Source organism: Oratosquilla oratoria, chromosome 33 (assembly GCF_046742065.1).
Source record: "Oratosquilla oratoria isolate Oo_2021 chromosome 33, ASM4674206v1, whole genome shotgun sequence".
Lineage (NCBI taxonomy): Eukaryota > Metazoa > Arthropoda > Malacostraca > Stomatopoda > Squillidae > Oratosquilla > Oratosquilla oratoria.
Genome location: NC_134809.1, coordinates 14993580 through 15012697, shown reverse-complemented (window position 1 = coordinate 15012697; position 19118 = coordinate 14993580). Strand labels below are relative to the sequence as shown.

Sequence of the window (19118 nt, the reverse complement as noted above, 5' to 3'; positions counted from 1 at the left end):
TGCTTATGTTATCAGGGCCACAGGCAGATGAGTGTTTGAGATTATGCATTATGAGTTTTGTCTGACTGTCTATGAAGGGTGTATAGTCTGAGTCTGTGGGGAAGTCTTTCTTACGTCGAATGGTGCGTCGGTCGTCAGGGTGAGATGTAAGATGGCTCGTCTGTGCAAAATGACGTATGAGTGCGTTTGCTTGTTGTCTGTTTGAGGGTAGATTATCTGTTGTTGTGATTATTGCTGCGTGAGAGCGTGTAGTGTTAGTGTTGGATAGTGTGATGCTGTTGAGTGTTTTGTACAATTTGCTGGTGTTTGTTTTGTGATCAAGTGTATTGATAAAGTTTTGCCAATTTTGTGTTTTTTGTTCATGTATTTTATTGGCAATCACAGTGTTTAGTGTTTGTATTTGGTCTGCTATGTTTTGAGGGATAGGTGTGGGGGTATCGTGTTTAAGTGTGTCACGTTGTCTGATGAGGCCTTGGATTTCTGGTGTGAAGTTGGGGTTGTGTGATTTTCTGTTGCCTCTAGGGATGTATCTCTCGTCTGCGTTTTGTATGATTGTATTAAAAGCGTGCACAGCATTGTTTATGTTTGTGATTGGTGTACTGTTACGTGTTTCAAAATGTTGTTCTGTCTCTTCAGTAAAGGCTTCCCAGTTAGCTCTCTTGTAATTGGTGTAAGTGTGTCTGTGGCCAGCTGGGGTGCATCTTGTTTTGGTGGTGATGATGATTGGAAGGTGGTCAGAGCCAAGGGCTCCGACCACTCTCCATGATGTTGTTGGGGTTAGGCAGGGGGAGCAAAAGGTGATATCAGGAGAGGAGGGAGTGTAGAGGGCTTGGTATGGGATATGTGTATGATTATGCGTGTTGTTCATGATAGTCAATGAGTCGAATTGAGTCTGTATATCAAGCCCTCTGTCTGTGTCAGGGTTGTCGACAAACCAGGCAGACGACTTGGCGTTGAAGTCACCACCCATGATCAGGTTGGGGATTGAGGTTAGTTGGCTGAGTTGAGGTCTGAAGGTGTTTGGAACTGTGGGGGATGATTGGGGGGGAATGTACATGTTAACTATTGTTAGTGTTGAATTGTTGCCTGTGCGGATACGAATGGATTGGGTTTCTGTTGTGTTATCTGTGGTAGGGAGGAGAATTTTGGTTGTGGCACTTGTGTCCACAAAACAGATGGAATGGTGGATCAGGGTGATGAGTCCACCGCCATTGCCGTCAGTCCGGTCTTGTCTGATGGTGGTGTAATTATGAAATGATGGTGTTTTGTGTGAGTGTCTTAATTTTGTTTCTTGTAAAATTGCAATGTGTATGTTGTGTTGTTTAAGAAAGTGTTCAAGTTCATGTTTTTTAGTGTTAATACCGTCAATGTTGTGTTGTAATATGTTGATGTTGTGTGTTTTGTATGTGTTGTATGTTGCCGTTTGGGGTTGAGGTTGGGGTGGTAGTGGGGAAGGTGTAGGATCTGGGTCAGAGGGGGGGAAAGGAGAGAACGGGGACAAAGGAAGGGGAGTACTAATCGGGGGTAAGGGCGAAGGGAAATTGGGAGTGGGTAAGGGTGTTGGCTGTGGTTGGGGAGGTGGGATTGGGGTTACTGGAGGGCAGGTAGAACATGTCCAAGTGTTTGTGTATTGGTTTGTGTCAGCAAGTGTTGTACAAGTGAGGTGGGCCCAGTTTTTGCACATATTGCACTGAACTGAGCCCTTTGTCTGTCTGCTCGAAGTAATGGGTTTAGAGCATGTTGGGCATGTGTATTTTGTGGTGGGCCCAGGATTGCTCTCTACATCTCCGGCTAAAAGTAGAAGAAGAGGGGTGATCGCCGGAAAATGACCCCTCAGTGCAGAAAAAACGTAACATTGTGTGTTGGAAAAAAAAGGATTGTGGTACTCCCCCAGGTAGGCGTAGCTCCTCCTTGGGGATCGGTGCCATCTGCGTAGAGCTGATGGCCAGGGGTGGTTGCTGCTGATTGGCCCCCAACTCTTGGGGTTGGGGGGTGGTCCCACGACGTAGACGTTGCAGCTCCAGGACCGATGTCATTGGTTGGATAAGGTCATTTTGCCAATGTCTGCAGCCAGTAGGGGTATGGGAAGATGTAGAAAGAGCTGGCAAAGAAGGTGGTTAAACCTAGAAAAGGAACAAATGCTGTTCAGAAACAACATGGAACAACAAAAAAGAAGAATAAGATGTAGAGAAGGAGGTGAGAAGGGTATTAAAAGTAAAAATATATTGATAAGAGAAACAGTAGATAAAAGAAAACCCGATATAGTGGAAGGATGGCAGGAAGAGCATCTACTGAAAGCAAAGGAACAAGAAACAAAGGAACAACTGAAATCTAAAGAAATAATTTCTATCTATATATCAAAAGGGAGGTAGCCAAAGGAAATAATGTAAACTATATTCATACATATATCAAAGGCTTTTTTTCCCCCTTACAAGGGAGGGAGCCAAAAAACAAAGGCATAAAAACCACTCCTGCCCATTCCATCCCTATCACACTCCACCCCCCTCCATCCTCTTCCCTCTCTTTTATCTTGGCATCTTGGGAAAGGGTGGTGGGTGGGAGTAAATACATGCCTTTAACTTGGCTACCTCCCTAATAAGGGGGAAAAAGCTCTTGGTATATAGATTAATGGTTAATGAGGAAGACATAAATGAAGAAGTAGACTAGCAAGTGTAGAAAAATTCAAGAAAATATGGGCAAGAAGACACAGAAGAAGAAAAAGAGAAAGAGAAAATAAGAAAAATTGTACAAAAAAGCTATTAAGGAAAAAAGGAAGAGGACCGAAAAGGAAATGAAAGAATTCTATTGGAGACCAGTAGATCTGAGAGAGAGAAAGTGGTACATAAACACAAAAGAAGAGGAAGGGAAAAGAAATAAGATTTGATATTGTTTTTATACATTGTTTTATATATTCAATGTTGTTATTTTACATTATTATATTTAGTATAGTATACACAAATATATATGTTAGTATTAACCTAGTTGTATTTTACGGGACGAGAGCTATGCTTGTTGTGACCTGTTTTCGTATTGACACAGTTGTAAGACGCAAAGCACCTTTTTCTGCACTGCCTTACACTCGTATTTTCCACACAGGATCACAGAGTCTCTTAATTGAGTGATGGGTTGAACTGATAGCCATAACCAGTTAACTGTCTGTAGATTTCCTGTTAGAGAGCTGGGGTAATGGATTGATTGATTTTCATTACATTTTTTATATCCACAGATTTGATCTGATTGGAATAGCGACAGTTTTGGATGACAACAATGCTCTTGCTCTGAATGTTAGAGGAGCAGGTCAGACTGTTCTCCGTATTTGGGAAGATAAACTTGGTGTAGAAGATTTCCTTCGTATAGCATCAAAATCTGCTGTCCATCCAGATAGGGTGATTATTATAAATTGAACTTGATTTATGAAGATCTGAACAAATTTATATAAATAATATAGATATATGAGTACATGTATATATATATTGTAAACAGAAATTACTACAATATACTATGTTGGTAAAACTTCAGTATTTATCATAAGTTATGTCTCATCATTTACTTATTTTTATTATTTTCTATTCCATAGCCAATAGTACCCATGGGAGGAAGCGTATGTTTTTCAAGTAATGTGCGGAGTGTTTCTGGTCAAGCAGGAGAATGGACGGCTTCCGGAAGTGACCAAGCAATCGTTATTGGCGAAAAAGGAAAGGCTCATGCGCAGAGGATTGGGAAATCCGTCATATCCTATGTTGTATCACCAGGTCTGACTTTGTTCACGGAAGTTATTGCTGTACCAATTCACAAGGTAATATGATACAAATAATTCTATAATTTTTCTTTAGACAGATTTTATATACACATACCAAAGGCTTTTTCCCCCCTTACAAGGGGGATGTAGAGTGAGGTAGTATGTATGAGAAAAATTTGATGCAGCCCGAAGGGAATTTCTCCCTGTCTTCTCCTTTTCTGCATGAGGGGACAGGGAGGAGGGTCGCCAATTTAATGAAGCGGCCTTGCTGTGGATGTGCGGTGTCTTGCGACACTGCCTCTGACCCAAGGTAATGGACAAGATGCAGGGATGACCCATCATCCAGGAGGTGCCAAGATAAGAGGGAAGGTGGATGGTGGAGGGGAATGGAGTGTATTAGGGACAGAATGGGTGTGAATGGTTTTTATGCCTTTGTCTTTTTGGCTACCTCCCTTGTAAGGGGGAAAAAGCCTTTGGTATATGTATATATGTACAAGGGAGGTAGCCAAAGTCAAAAGGCATAAATTCATTCCCACCCATTTCATCCCCACATACTCCACTCCCATTCACCACTGCATCCTCCCTCATTTCTTGGCTCCTCCTGGATGATGAGTCATCCCTGCAACTCACCCATTGCCCTGGGTAAGAAACAATGCAGCATGACAGCACATCATAGTAAGGCTGCTTCATTTAATCAGCAACCCTCACCCCTCTCCATCCCCTCACTCAGAAACATTAAAGATAGAGAAATCCCTTTGGGCTGCATCACAGAATCATTCACACATAATGGCTCCCTATCCCTCCACCCACTCCCTTCTATTCATCATAGTATCATCCATACACAGCCATTCTCCACTCACCCCTATCTTCTGCCTTCTCCCTTCCTTCCTCAACAGACATCTCCCTCTTGCTGAACTCCCCTTTCACCTCATCCATCCATTTCATCCTAGGTTGCCCCCTCATGTTCACTCCTTCCACCTCTGCCTTCCACACTTCTTTTACTAATCTCTCTTCACTCATTCTCTCCATGTGTCCAAACCATCCCATTACTCTTTCATCAATCCAATATCCCACCTCCTTTATGTGTTTCATCACTATATATATATATATGTATATATCCTGCTCCTGCAACATTATTGTAAACTTGCAAGACAGTCCATTGAGATTATGCTTACAGGAATTTGGAATTATGCAGCATAACATGTTCTAAGACTTAGATTATATTTTTATCAGATATCAATATTGGAACCTCCAGTTGCAATAACAAATGGTGAGACAGAAGGCGATCATGTTGTACCTGTAGCAATGACGGGTGAAGGTGATGCAGACACTTTGTGCAGCGAAACAGGTTCCTTGGATGTTGTTATTCCTTTCACCTGTGTTCTTGAATTTATTCCACCTGTACCTGAAGTAGACATCAATGACATATTCACATCTGAGGCTATATTCACTACAGGAAACGGTAAATGAAGTTTGTTACGTATTTTATACAATTGTTCAAAGACTCGTGCATCAGTTACCCTAGTATCAATGATGTATTCACATCTGAGGCTATATTCACACAGGAAACGATAAATGAAGTTTGTTACGTAACTGATACAATTGTTCAAAGATTCATGCATCAGTTGCCCTAGTATTTAACTAAAATTATTTTTGTGTTTTTCACATGAAGGCTATGCTTGCAAGATTGCTTCCTTGGGTAAATTGAATCCAGCTCTCGCAACAAGTGAAACCAGTTTATTCCTTGAAGCAGTCGTCATAAATCAGGGACAGCAGGAGGAAGTGCGGTCGGACAAGGTTGAAATTGGCTTCGTCCCAGCAGCTGTTCCTGAGGTCTTTGCAGTTACATTGACAAATGCCCAGCTTACATCAGATTTAGTTGTCAGCGGAACTTCACAGGTTTTGGAAACCTTGCAGGTAAGTTGTCAGTATATTGTGCAAAATCAGACATATCTTTCCCATATCCCCCATGTGTGATGTAAGGCCAGAATTTTATTAGAGGACAAAAATGGAGATGAAAAGAGAAACTATATATATATATATATGGGTAAATCTTTAGAATGTAAGATCAGGTATTACTCTTGCCCAATTAAAAAAAAAAAAAAAGTGAGAACATATACTTCAGTTTATATTCAAAATCATCATATTTGTGCTACAAAGTACATCTCTTGAAAAGGATCATCTATATTTACAAATTTTCATCCTGGATCTGCCACTGCATACCATACTTCTCAAGCATTTCAACCCAATGATACCATCCTTTCTGCCTTTCTCAAATTTCAATTCTGCTCCATGTCACTTGACGTCTCTAAGTTCCTCCCGTCATGTCCATGTGTGTATATAAGAGATTTGCATACTAGTGTGGGACAATTGTTTATGTCTTACATATATGTTACATTTGAATTATTTCAGGTTTCAGCATCTGACTCTAGAGTTTTAGAGACGAGCCTAGGCTTCATCAATGGTACACGACGGACATTGATCCTGACAGCAAAGGAGAGTGTTTGGACTGCCGAATCTTTCCCAGAAAGTGCAGTAGTCACAATTACCTCAGGACTCACAAAAAGTCAAGTAGCTGTAAGTATATTACCATGTGATCACTGTCTGGGGTATTGGCTGTATGTTATTGTATGGTAAAACCTGCTTGCAGCTGATACTTTAGGGTCTATATAAGGTAAATTTTCTCAAAAGAAATACACAAATATAATTTTTTTCCTCCCAGGTTACAGTGAACTTTGAAACAGTGGGTGATGGAACCTGCCAAGCTCCACAGAGCATTGCTGTCAACCTGAAGAACTTAATATATGCTCTTTGGAACGAGTACCAGACCATCCTCATATACCTTTTCCTAGCTTTAGCCACCATTGTCTTCATGATCATATGTAAGTCTTAATATTGCTTCTGTTTTTACAATTTTTTTGCATGAAAAGTGGTACATGACCTTTTTATTTATTTGGTGTATTTATTCAGGGATGACCCGTCATCCAGGAGGTGCTAAGATGGGAGGGTGGAGGGGACGGGAGTGTATTTAGGGATGGAATGAGTTTATGCCTTTTTCCTTTTGGCTACCTCCCTTGTAGGGGAGAAAAAGACTTGGTATATGTATGTATTCAGGGATGTGGAGATGAAATGGGTGGGAGTGGATTTATGTCTTAGGGTTACCTCCCTTGTAAGGGGAAACAAGCCGTTGGTATATGTATGTATTATTCAGTATGGTTTGTGGCTTTTGCCTGGCCCAGTGCCTGGCTGATGGTACTGTATGGGGCAGAGACTTAAAATTTAAGAGAGGCAGGGAGGAAAAGTGTAAATGCGTTTGAGATGAAATGTCTGAGAAGTATGGTAGGTATTACAATGTTGGATAGAGTGAGAAACAAGGAGGTGAGGAGGAGAGTAGGGGTGGAAAAGGAGGTGGCAGATAGGGCTGATGAAAGAGTATTGGGATGGTTAGTAAGAATGAGTGAAGAAAGATTAGTAAAAGAGGTGTGGATTACAGAGGAGGAGGATGTGAACTCAGGGGGTGATCAAGGATGAGATGGATGGATGGGGTGAAAGGGGTATTGACCAAGAGGAGAATTTCTGTTGAATAAGAAAAGGAGAAGGCAGGAGATGAGAGGTGAGTGGAGAATGGCTGTGTATGATTATATTGACATGCAAGGAAGGGGAGGGGCAGGGGATGAGAGTGTAGGGAGTGATTATGTGTGAATGTTATTTTGACACTACCCGAAGGGATTTCACCCAATCTTCTCTTTTTTTACATGAAGGGATGGAAAGGTGGGCATCACATCACTCTCTTAGGCTTAAATATTATAATAATGTTTGCGTAAATTATCAAGAATGACATGACACAGAAAATAGGGTTTTTGAGTAAATCAGAAGGAGGAGGAAGTTCATGAACATTTAGCAATCATTATTTTGTAATAAAATCTTATTCATGCAATAATTCTATTAAGTCTTATTACACTACAACTTAATTTACAAACAGAATATACAATAAACTAGGAAGGGTGTGAAGCAGGGAAGATAACACTTCAATTACCAATTCACCGCTGTGATTACCAAAAATCGACAATGGGCACATACACTTTTAGATAACTATTAAAGTATTGAGAAGTTAGTACAATTTCCTTAGTGATTGTGAGTAACAATCACTTTCTGAGAGTCCTCTGCCAGGCTGTAGTAAGGATCAGACAGGAGGGGCCAATATTATGATGATAAGTGACTAATAATTTGTAAGAGGTTCTCTGCCAGGGTGGTAAGGATCAGCCAGGAGAGGCCAATATTGAGATACAAGCGACTCCAGTCACTTGTAGAAAGTCCTCTTCCAGGAAGTAGTAAGAATCAGCCAGAAAGAGGCAATAGTATGATGACAAGCGACTAGTCACTTGTAAAAAGTCCTTTGCTAGGACATAATAATGATCTGCCAGGAGGGGCGATAGTATGATGACAAGCGACTTGTAGAAGGCCCTTTGCCAGGACGTAATATTGATCTGCCAGGAGGGGTGATGACAAGCGACTCCAGTCACTTTTAAAAAATCCTCTGTCAGACCATAGTAAGGATCAGCCAGGAGTGGCTGATATTATTATGACAAGTGACTCCAGTCACTTGTAAATGATCCTCTGCCAGGGTGTAGTAAAGATCAGCCAGAAGGGGCCAATATTAAGATACAAGCGACTCTAGTCACTTGTAGAAGGTCCTCTGGCAGGACATAGTAAGGATCAGCCAGGAGAGGCCGATGTTATGACATTAATGAAGATTTCTGTTATATTCAGGTAATCCTCTGCCAAGGACTGTGATAGGGTTGGTGAAGACCATCTGACAGGATTGTATGTACCATCAGAGTTGTATCAAATATGCTAAACCTGTCATGTGTCCTTTGGTATTGTTTACATATTCACACAGGCATGATGTTACTTAAGGAATATGTTGAGACATTCAAGCCCTACCATGCACTCAGTTCATAGTTCGTACAGAATGTAACTCCTACTCCTTCCACTCTCACACCTGCACCAGATGAATCATGCCCACAGTCCCACAAGACATGCAAAATGTACCTCTATGTGTTCAGTACATAAACATAAATCCACTTACAATAATATCTCAAAAATTTATAGCGTACAGTGTCGGTATATAATAAACACACAAAGGTACTTTATACATTTTCCTACACTAAAACATTTTCACATTCATACAAAGGCATGATGGAGTCGCTGATTAAGTGAAGCAGCCTTGCTGTGGATGTGCTGTGTCTTGCTGCATTACTTCTGTCTCAGGGCAGTGGGATACAGGGATGACCTGTCATCCATGAGGAGCTAAGATGAGAGGGAGGAAAGGGTGGTGATTTGGAGTGGAATGTTTGAAGTGGGTACATGCCTTTTGACTTGGCTACCTCCCTTGTAAGGAGGAAAAACCCCATGGTATATAGATAGGTAGCTCTCTAGCTGAGGGGCTTAGAGCTTTGCTATCTGAACACGAGGTGAAGAATGGAAATAGTTTAAGGTTGTGTAACAACAGGCAAGATTTTTATTAAGGGTTTACTACACCATGACATTAAACAAAATCATCATTTATTTATTGAGTATTTATTTGTTTTGTTCACTATCATTTACAAAGAGAAATGATTAAATGAAAAGAAATAAACACAAGAAAAAGAACAACTAGTATATGAGAGTGATAATGTCATATTTCCCTGTATTGCAGCATACTATGCTCTTCATGGAACTGGATACAAACAGACCAAAAGGCAGGATGTGTTTACCAACTCTCCCACCCCTCCACCCACAAAGCCACCAGGTTTGTATGAGTCTTGTTATGCTGTAATGAAAATCAAGTATATCTTAAAGTTTACTAAATTATAGATCTTTTGAACCACATTAAGTAGTTTGTCAAACTTTTGTTTCAGTTTTGATAATTGTTGCATTGAGTTTTATTTATTGGTAACCCAAAATGCTACAAAGCCCTCTGTGAGAGGCTCCTAGCTTTCCGGTAGGGGGGGGAATTTGTGATGTTAAACCTTATCATCATCATCTTCATCATCACCTCACAGTTGCTTGCAACTCATTGGACTCTTGCATAACTCTGTGAAGAATCACTGGACTATTGTCTGTATTGTATTAATATTGAATTGTTTCTTTTCCATGCATGTAATTTCTGCTATAGTCAGCGCAAGGAGAAATGACCGATAAGGCGGGGCTAGGAGATTTCCCGGTGTTGCCACATATGGGCATCCATGGCGAGAACGTGCGTGTGGATGCAATGTTTTCTGAATGCAGTGTGAGGGGGGCGGGGCCAGAGATTAGATGTAGCGGCAACGTCGCTCTCTCATACACATATGCCATATCTAGACTTAAAGAAACGAAACCTTTGTATAGAAAACATTGCTTTGATTTTTACCTCAGTGGTGGTGTGTGACAAAAAATTATAATATAATCATATGAGGCAACATTATAAAATTATAAAATAGAATTATATAATAAAATAAAATTATAAAATAATTATATGTGGCACCACAGGGGAACTTCCAGTGCTCCGCCCTAACGGTCAGATCTCAGTGCATCGGGTATAGCACAGACAAAATTATATATGGCTCTGGTCTGTAGAGACACCCCATATAGACCCTAAACTATCAGCTGCAATTAATACTGCACAAAAACATGCAGTCAGTACCCCAGTACAGGGATGTATGTATTACTGTGATGAAATAACCTTCAACTTTTCAATTTCTCAATTTCAGTGAAAGCTAGTCCATCAGTAAGCACCGGTAGTGCCAGTGACTCTCCATATACACCACCAAGAATTAGCTTATGGAGTGTAGAGAGAGAGCCTATCTATGGTTCACCATTCTTCAGAGAAGCTAAGAGAAGTCCATTTGAAAGTTCGCCCACCTATAAACCAGGACAATGACAATAGTAGAATAAAAGAAAATTTTGTGTGATGAACTAATAATAGAATTTTTATTTAGTGATTTATATTTTTCATGTTCGACTTCGTATGTTGTATTTTTTCAAAATAAGCCAAATGTGAGTGAATGCACTTTAAGTCTTAATATTTGTTTGTGTGTCAAAAAATCTTTAGTTTTAGAATCTCCAATATTGTTGTACACATATGTGTAATTCTATAGTGTAAAGACAATGAAAATGGAGATTTGAACCATAATGGTTCAATTAAGTATTTGTCAGATGTATAGAAATGATCTGAAATTGTGTGTTTTGTATAATGAGGATTGATAGTGCTGTTAATATTGTTCTACATGTAGTACTTAATCATACTTTAGGTATTTTCTCCATACACTATATTTTTGCAAGTCATGTCAATTTAATTTTGTTCACATTAGGTCTCTTGTACTAGGTTACTTGACATAAAGTAAGCTCTCAAAATCTTGCAGTGTTCAAGGGAACTTAACCCCTTCCATACGGTGCCGCACACGTAGGCGTCATGAGGAGCAAGTGGATTCGCGACGCTGCCATATCGGCGTCTTGATTATATTTATTGTAGTCGCCCCTGTGTTTTTACATTCTCCCAAATGTGCCCTTAATCCCATTCTCTGTGGTTTTCAAAATTCGCGGGTGAAAGAGAGAACGATCGATATAAGCGGCGACTATATTTTATGATGCGAATATTATTTCGTTACGTCGTACGGCTGGCATTGGCTGCTGCCCGCGAGATTTAAGTCCCGTATTGAAGTGGTTAATTATTATGCAAGTGGTTGTATATAATCCTTAAGCACAATTAGTTGTGAAAATGCTGTTGATTTTGTATATTTCTTCGTGGAAGGTATTACTCAGTGTATGGAAGCTTTAAATTATGGTTTGTGTAATGATAAAAAAGAAAATGGTAATGAAACAGTTTTAAATAATATTTCATTTACCTTTGTGTTGATGGTATAACCAGAAGCATGCTGGTCTTGCATTGTCTTGGTATGGGTTCGAATTCTGCACTTCTCACCAATTCCCAGCAGTAAGTGTTACTTGCTCCAACAGTCCATGCACATAGGGCAAAGGTGACAGATTCAGCCACAGCAGAGCAACACTTGGCATAGGCTCCTTGCCCTCTTCGCCACTCCAGATGACCACGGAAATAAATGAAATTAAATAGCAAAAATCCTCCATATAAACAGAACTCAAAATTTCTAGACTATTTTTTCATATTCATGTGACTTTTATACCTCATGAAAATTTGACAATAAAAATCGACAAGAAAAATCCCAACATCAAGTGCAAACATAGGCTTTGGATAACTGAATACTGTTTCTAAATAGTTTACAAGAACCATGCTCATGTGGAGTGTATGTAGGGATGAAATGGGTGGGAGTGTTTTTATGCCTTTCCCTTTTTGGCTACCTCCCTTGTAAGGGGGAAAAAGCCTTGGTATATGTATGTATGTATGCTCAACTATGCTTCCACAGCATAGTTTCCAACAAGAAGCAAAACAATCATAACACACTAACAAACTATATGAAATAAAGCATTGAAAATTATAATAGGATGCACTAAAACCACTCCAGTAGAATACCTGCTCTTAAGAATCAAAATCCTTCCTATAGGATATAATATGTCAACGATACGGGAGGGGGGGATAAGAAACAACAAATTACCTGTATTGCATGATACATCCACACAAAAACACATTCACACCCAGATCACAAAATAAGTTCTGCATGATAGACCACCAAACTCGCTACACTCCCCACCCCTCACCTCTGCAATTTCAGTCTCACAGAAAAATCCCTTGGAAGAAACCAAGAACCACACTCAGGACACCATCCTACAGTAAGACAGCACCATCACAGAATAGATCTGCCCACAGAATGTAACTGCCTTAAATGCATCCATCACAAAGGGGACACTGAGCACCTGATCCTACATTTTCCCACTTTATTCCTAATCAACATAATATTTCTTCCTTGAGTGACCTATAGGCCTGTCCCATGTTCATTACCAGTTACCTGGGAGCAAGAAACACAAGGGGCACTTGATTGATTGATTTTACTCCTAAATATTTCATCAAGTATTACCACACCTGATGATAGCTAACACTGGTTTAAGAAGAAAGTCAAGCATAAGTACACATGGGAAAAGGTGGTTGATAAGGCATTAATGGACTATGTAGTGGTATCCAAAGGAAGGATAGGAAGAGTTCTGGATGTCTATGTTCTTAGGGGAGAGAGTGGGGGAATATCACATTTTTTGGTAGAAGGGAAGTTGAGAGTGGAGGGTAGATGGAGAAAGAGAAAATGGGCACAAAGTAGAGAAGTGCTTAGAGTAAACAAATAAGAAGAAAAAGGAACAGGAGTACCAGTAGAACCTGGGAGGTGGTGAAAGATAGAGTAGAGGTGGGAGTGGAAGATGAATGGGTTTGTATCAAGGAAGAAGTGACAAGGTGTTCAAAGATAGTATGTGAAATAAGGAGGCTGGGAGGGAATAGAAGGAAGGGTATTGAGTGGTAGAGTGATGAAGTGAAGATGGTAGTAGAAGAGAAGAAGCAATCATTTAGGGATTGGTTTTAAAGTAGGACTCGGGGAAACATATTAGAGGTACAACAAAAAAGAAGATAAAGGAGGCAGAATGAGCAGATGTAAAATGGGGTAGGAGCATGACAAAACTTTGAAAAAAAATTAATTAAAAAATGTTTTGGAAGGAATATATATGGGGTAGGAGGAAAGCTTTTAAGAGCAGTTAAGAGTTTTTACAAGAGTAATAGAGCTTGCTAAATGTGAAGGAGGATAGGGAGTGAAAGATAGCTGCAGTGGGGAATGCAAAGAAAATGAGAGTGAGGAGAAATAAGGAAGGATGAGGTGAAGGCAGTTGTTAAGATGATGAAAGCAGGTAAGGCACCTGGTCTGGATGGATGCCATGCAGAATGTCTGAAAAAGGGAGGTACAGTGATGGTGGACTGGCTGGTTAGGTTATTTAATGTTTGCTGGAGAGAGGGTAGAGTGCCGGAGGACTGGAGGAGTGCCTGTATAGTTCCTCTTTACAAGGGAAAAGGAGACAAGTGTGGATGTAGTAGTTTGAGAGGGATTAGCTTGATAAGTGTAGTTGGGAAGGCTTATGGGAGGATCTTGATTGAGAGGATTAGGAGAGGAACAGAAGGAGTAATTGGTGAGGAACAGTGTGGATTTAGGACAGGTAGAGGTTGTGTAGATCAGATTTTTGTGGTAAGACAGATATGTGAGAAAGCTATAGGAAAGGGGAAGGATGTTTTTTGGGTTTTTATGGATCTGGAAAAGGCTTATGATAGGGTAGACAGAAAGGCACTGTGGGAGGTTATGCAGATTTATGGGATAGGAGGAAAGCTTCTAGGAGCTGTCAAGAGTTTTTATGAGAGTAGTAGAGCTTGTGTCAGGATTAGAAATGGAGAGAGTGAGTGGTTTGAAGTAAAGGTGGGACTTCGTCAAGGATGCGTTATGTCGCCCTGGCTGTTTAACTTATACATGGATGGGGTGGTGCGAGAGGTCAGGGATTAGAGATGGTTAAAGAAAATGGAGAAAAGTGGGAGGTGAGCCAGCTGTTGTTTGCGGACAACACTGCGCTTGTGGCAGGATCGGAGGAGAGATTGAGGAAGCTGGTGGCAGAGTTTGGGAGAGTGTGTGATAGAAGAAAGCTGAAGATAAATGTGGGTAAAAGTAAGGTGATGAGATGTACAAGGGGGGAAAGTGGCAGTAGACTGGAAGTGAGCATTAAGGGAGAGTGACTGGAGGAAGTGGATAGTTTTAGATACTTTGGTGCAAATGTGGTAGGAAAAGGTGGAGGTAGAATGTAGATTGAGAGAAGCAAGTAAATGCCTTGGTGGATTGAAGAGTGTAATGAGGAATAGACATTTGGGAATGGATGCTAAGAGGAGACTGTATGAAGGAGTGATTGTGCCAACAGCACTGTATGGGGCAGAAACATGGAACATAAGAGAGGAAGAGAGAAGGAGTTTGAATGTGTTTGAGATGAGGTGTCTGAGAAGTATGATGGGGGTTACTAGGCTAGATAGAGTGAGAAATGAGGTGAGGAGAAGAACGGGGGTGGAAAAGGAGTTGGGAGATAGGGTTGATGAAAGAGTATTAGGATGGTTTGGACACATGGAAAGAATGAGTGAAGAAAGACTAGTAAAAGAGGTATGGAAGGCAGATGTGGAGGGAGTGAAGATGAGGGGACGTCCTAGGATGAGGTGGATGGATGGGGTGAAGGGCGCTTTGGGGAAGAGGGGAATGTCTGTTGAGGAAGGACGGGTGAGGACAGAAGACAGGGGTGAATGGAGAATGGTTGTATATGAATGATCTTGTGATTGCATGAGGTGGAATGGGTGGGGGGATGGGGGGTGAGCAAAATTTCACGCAGCCCGAAAGGATTTCTCCCCGTCCTCTCCTTTTATGCAATGGGGGGTCGCCGATTTAATGAAGCGGCCTTGCTCTGGATGTGCTGTGTCTTGCGACACTGCTTCTGACCCAGGGCAGTGGACAAGGTGCAGGGATGACCCGTCATCCAGGAGGTGCTCAGATGGAGGTGGGGTGGAGGAGTGTGGAGTGTGTTCAGGGATGGAATGGGTGGAAATGATTTTATGCCTTTCCCTTTTTGGCTACCTCCCTTGTAAGGGGGAAAAAGCCTTGGTATATGTATGTATGTATGTAATAGAGCTTGTGTTAGAATTAGAAATGGAGAGAGTGAGTGGTTTGAGGTAAAGGTGGGACTTTGCCAGGAATGTGTTATCTCACCTTGGCTGTTCAATTTATATATGGATGGGGTGATGGAAAAGATAAATGCAAGGGTAATGGGCTGGGGATTGGAGATGGTTAAAGAAAATGGAAAGTGGGAGAGAAGCCAGTTGTTTGCTGACGACACTACTTGTGGCAGGATTGGAGGAGGGATCGAGGAAGTTCGTGACAGAGTTTTGGAAGGTGTGCAAAAGAAGAAAGTTGAAGATAAATGTTGGTAAAAGATGATGAGATATACAAGGGGAGAAAGTGGCAGCAGACTGGAAGTGAGTATTAAGGGAGAGAGGCTGAAGGAAGTGGATAGTTTTAGATACTTGGCTGCAAATGTGGCGGGAAGGGGAGGAGTGGAGGTGGAGGTAGAATGTAGAATGAGAGAAGCAAGTAAATGCCTTGGGGGATTAAAAAGTAAAATGAGAAATAGACGTTTGGGAATGGATGCTAAGAGGAGATTGTATAAAGGAGTGCTTGTGCCGACAGCACTGTATGGGGCAGAAACATAGAACGAGTGAGATGCGACGGTCCAGTGATAGGACAATGCTGTGCACCACAACTGGATGGAGGCGAGGTATGGTGTGGTAGTTGTTGTTGTCGTTCCCTAGACTGTCTGTCCGAGCAGTCCCGTCTCCCCAAGGAATGCCACAGCCGAAACTGGGTTTTCCCACAAGGTGTGGTAGTTGAAGACAGAGGTGTGGCAGCAAAAGGATGACTGTCATCACATTAACATGTCGGAGTTGGACGCAGTTGTAAAGGGGATCAATTTGACACTGAAATGGGGTTGCGAGAGGTCGAAATTAGGACCGATTCAGTCACGGTAGTGGGAGAGATGTATACAATGCTAACTGCTGAGAAGAGAGTGTGTATGAAGGAGGCAGCAGAGATCATTGTAAAATGGCGCCGTGAAACATTGAAGGAGTTGATAGATAAATTCAGCGTTAAAGTAAATATACATGTAGTCAGATTACCATCAGGAGAGAACAACGTGGATATGCTAGTCAGAGTAAAGAAAAGATGGCTTGGAGTGCAGGAAGAGGAGGAAGAGGAAGACGTTGCAACAAGATTCCTAGATGTGGAGGAGTTCCACGGGGCACATCACCTATGTGTTGACAGGTCGTTATTCCTGGCCAGGAAATTTAACTCGAATATCACGAGAGGAGAAGTCCAATGATCGGTGATAGCATGCACACGATATCAATTAATAGATCCCGCTCCGAGGCCGCGTGCAACGGGGGGAATCAGCTTAGAAAAGAATTGGATAAGACTGGCAGTTGACGTAACTCTATTGACGGTGCATGTACCTGTCGATGGTAGAATGTGGGCCCGGGCGATTTGCCTTCTGGCGGGAGCTGAAGACGGAGAAGGACAAGAAATAGCGCGCGTGTTAAATGAGATATTCCTGGAGAGGGGCCCAGTTGACAAAGTCTTGATGGATAATGGCACAATGTTTCGGTCACAAGTACTGAAAGAGACGTTGGATAAGTGGAACACGAAATGCTTCTTTAGAGCTGCTTACCGGTCGAACGGAAATGAAATGATGAAACGACACCATGTCACCATCGAATCTATTGTCGAAAGGCACTAGTGTCGCCGATGGAGGCAGTTTTCTGGTACAAGATGTCGGGCCTAGATGAAGAATCGGTCCCACAAACGGCCGTGTTCAGGTACCTATGGCAACACCCGAGGGTAACGCCGACGATACTACCTATGTTGTAAGAGCCGCTTCGGTACAGGTTGGGGGAGGAAGTATGGGTGAAACCTCGACAGTATTATAATTATTATTATTATTGTTATTATTATTATTATTATTTATTACTACTACTTCGCAGTGAACGAAGGTGTTGTAACAGATGTAAATTCTTGGAACAATGCTTCCGTCAATGAAGTTGTAGTGGTTTTAGTTCGGAACAACGGCAGGACATGAAAATCAACACAAAATATCTAATCTCTTTCTTTTGGTAATTAGCTACAAGGTGCGACACTAGAAGTGTCACATGAGAAATATAGGTGAAGCTCGGACTAAGGCCACAGCTTAGTGGAGCTTATGGTTGTAGCTGGACGTGGAGCCTAACGTCAGTGAGGCGGTAACAGATGATGACGGCGAGGCTCGATGGGACAGCTAGAAGACTGGACGAGGAGATGTAGTTTGTGCGTTGGTCGGTCTGGTCGGTACTGTTCTGCCCATCTCGGCGAAACGCCGACTTTTTAAGGGAGGCAGGCGGGAATGTGAGGAGCTTTACAAGTTCCTGATTGGCTGACCGCTGGCTGGCAGGGACACCCTTGCGAACTACGCTTGCCAACTACAGGAACTTGGAAAGGCTAGTTCCGAAGATTTCTTTGATCAGTGTGTGACGAGTCGTAGGATGTATCACGTCACAACACCACTCCCCCTGCTCTTCGAAAGCGGGCGTCGAGGAGGATAGGGAGCGACGCGCGCGACGTACTTGAACCGGTCTGGCCTTCGGATCAATCGCCCCGAACGAGTGGTCATGCCGTCAGGGGACATGTCTGACGAGGAGGGCCTTGATGGAGGGAGCTCGAGTGCAGGGTGGTGTTGTCGAGGTCGGAGGCCTGGTGATGGGAGGTCGGTTGAGTATGGAGCTGTGGAGACATAAGGTTGGGTGAGAATTGTTGCATTGCATGGTCGAGCGGGGGCGTGGGGGGGGGGGTGCCGGGAACAGTTGTAGAAGGGTGTGGTTGTGGGATAGGAGAAGGATAAGGGTTCGCCGTCGCGTACGCGTGATCTGTGTGAGTTTGGGGGAGCTGCTGCAGGTGCTGTGGTGGTGGGGAGTTAGGAGAGTATTGGTTTGGAGGGGAGAATTTTTCGGGGGGTGGGGAATGACTTGGTTCGGTGGTGAGGATGGAGTTAGGACCATGTTGTAAGAGGTACTGTAGTGTCCATGGAGGTTTGGTAGGGGGAGTGGTGGGGAGGTGGGCCGGCTTGAGCCTGTCGATGGAGACGTGATCCGGTTTGGCATCTCGGTTGATCACGAAGTGTTTTGTTGATCTGGTGAGGACTCGGAAGGGGCCATCGTATAGGCGTTGAAGAGGAGTTCGTTTGGAGTCTCGCCTGAGGAAGACGTAGTCACTTGTAGACAGGGCCGGGGGCAGGTGCTCCGGTTGAGGTTGTGGTGGGCGAGGGGGGATTGGACGGGTGTTGGCGAATGTCTCCTTGATAAGTTGGAGGAGGGCGTGACGGTCAGGATCGCCGACAGCAGGCGTGGCAATTTCCCCAGGGAGGCGAAGGTTCTCAGCGTAAAGTAGCTGAGATGGGGAAATGTCGTTGTCGACCTTTGCAATTTGTAGTGGTTTTAGTTCGGAACAACGGCAGGACAAATGGAAATCAACACAAAATATCTAATCTCTTTCTTTTGGTAATTAGCTACAAGGTGCGACACTAGAAGTGTCACATGAGAAATATAGGTGAAGCTCGGACTAAGGCCACAGCTTAGTGGAGCTTATGGTTGTAGCTGGACGTGGAGCCTAACGCCAGTGAGGCGGTAACAGATGATGACGGCGAGGCTCGATGGGACAGCTAGAAGACTGGACGAGGAGATGTAGTTTGTGCGTTGGTCGGTCTGGTCGGTACTGTTCTGGATTCTGGATTCTGGATTCCAAGGAAAGACCACCTCGCTTGCGCGGGATCGGGTTTTGTGGGAGGGGAAGAATGTCTGTAGGAAAATGAA

The 19118-nt window shown here is 42.6% G+C and overlaps 1 protein-coding gene across 3 annotated transcripts in view; it reads left to right on the top strand.

Moving 5' to 3' along the window:
• Positions 1-10661, top strand: part of Gp210 (nucleoporin 210) — a 44126-nt gene extending 33465 nt beyond the window's left edge. For 2 of the 3 annotated variants that reach the window (XM_076172654.1, XM_076172656.1), the window contains 8 exons: positions 3227-3386; positions 3578-3796; positions 4973-5201; positions 5412-5656; positions 6152-6316; positions 6462-6621; positions 9438-9530; positions 10471-10661. In XM_076172654.1, coding sequence (XP_076028769.1) covers positions 3227-3386; positions 3578-3796; positions 4973-5201; positions 5412-5656; positions 6152-6316; positions 6462-6621; positions 9438-9530; positions 10471-10640 — 1441 coding nt within the window. In that variant the 3' untranslated portion in view covers positions 10641-10661. Of the gene's footprint in view, positions 1-3226; positions 3387-3577; positions 3797-4972; positions 5202-5411; positions 5657-6151; positions 6317-6461; positions 6622-8509; positions 8712-9437; positions 9531-10470 lie in introns of those variants that run through there. The other variant, XM_076172655.1, reaches the window with a different exon arrangement.
• The last annotated feature ends 8457 nt before the right edge of the window (positions 10662-19118 follow it).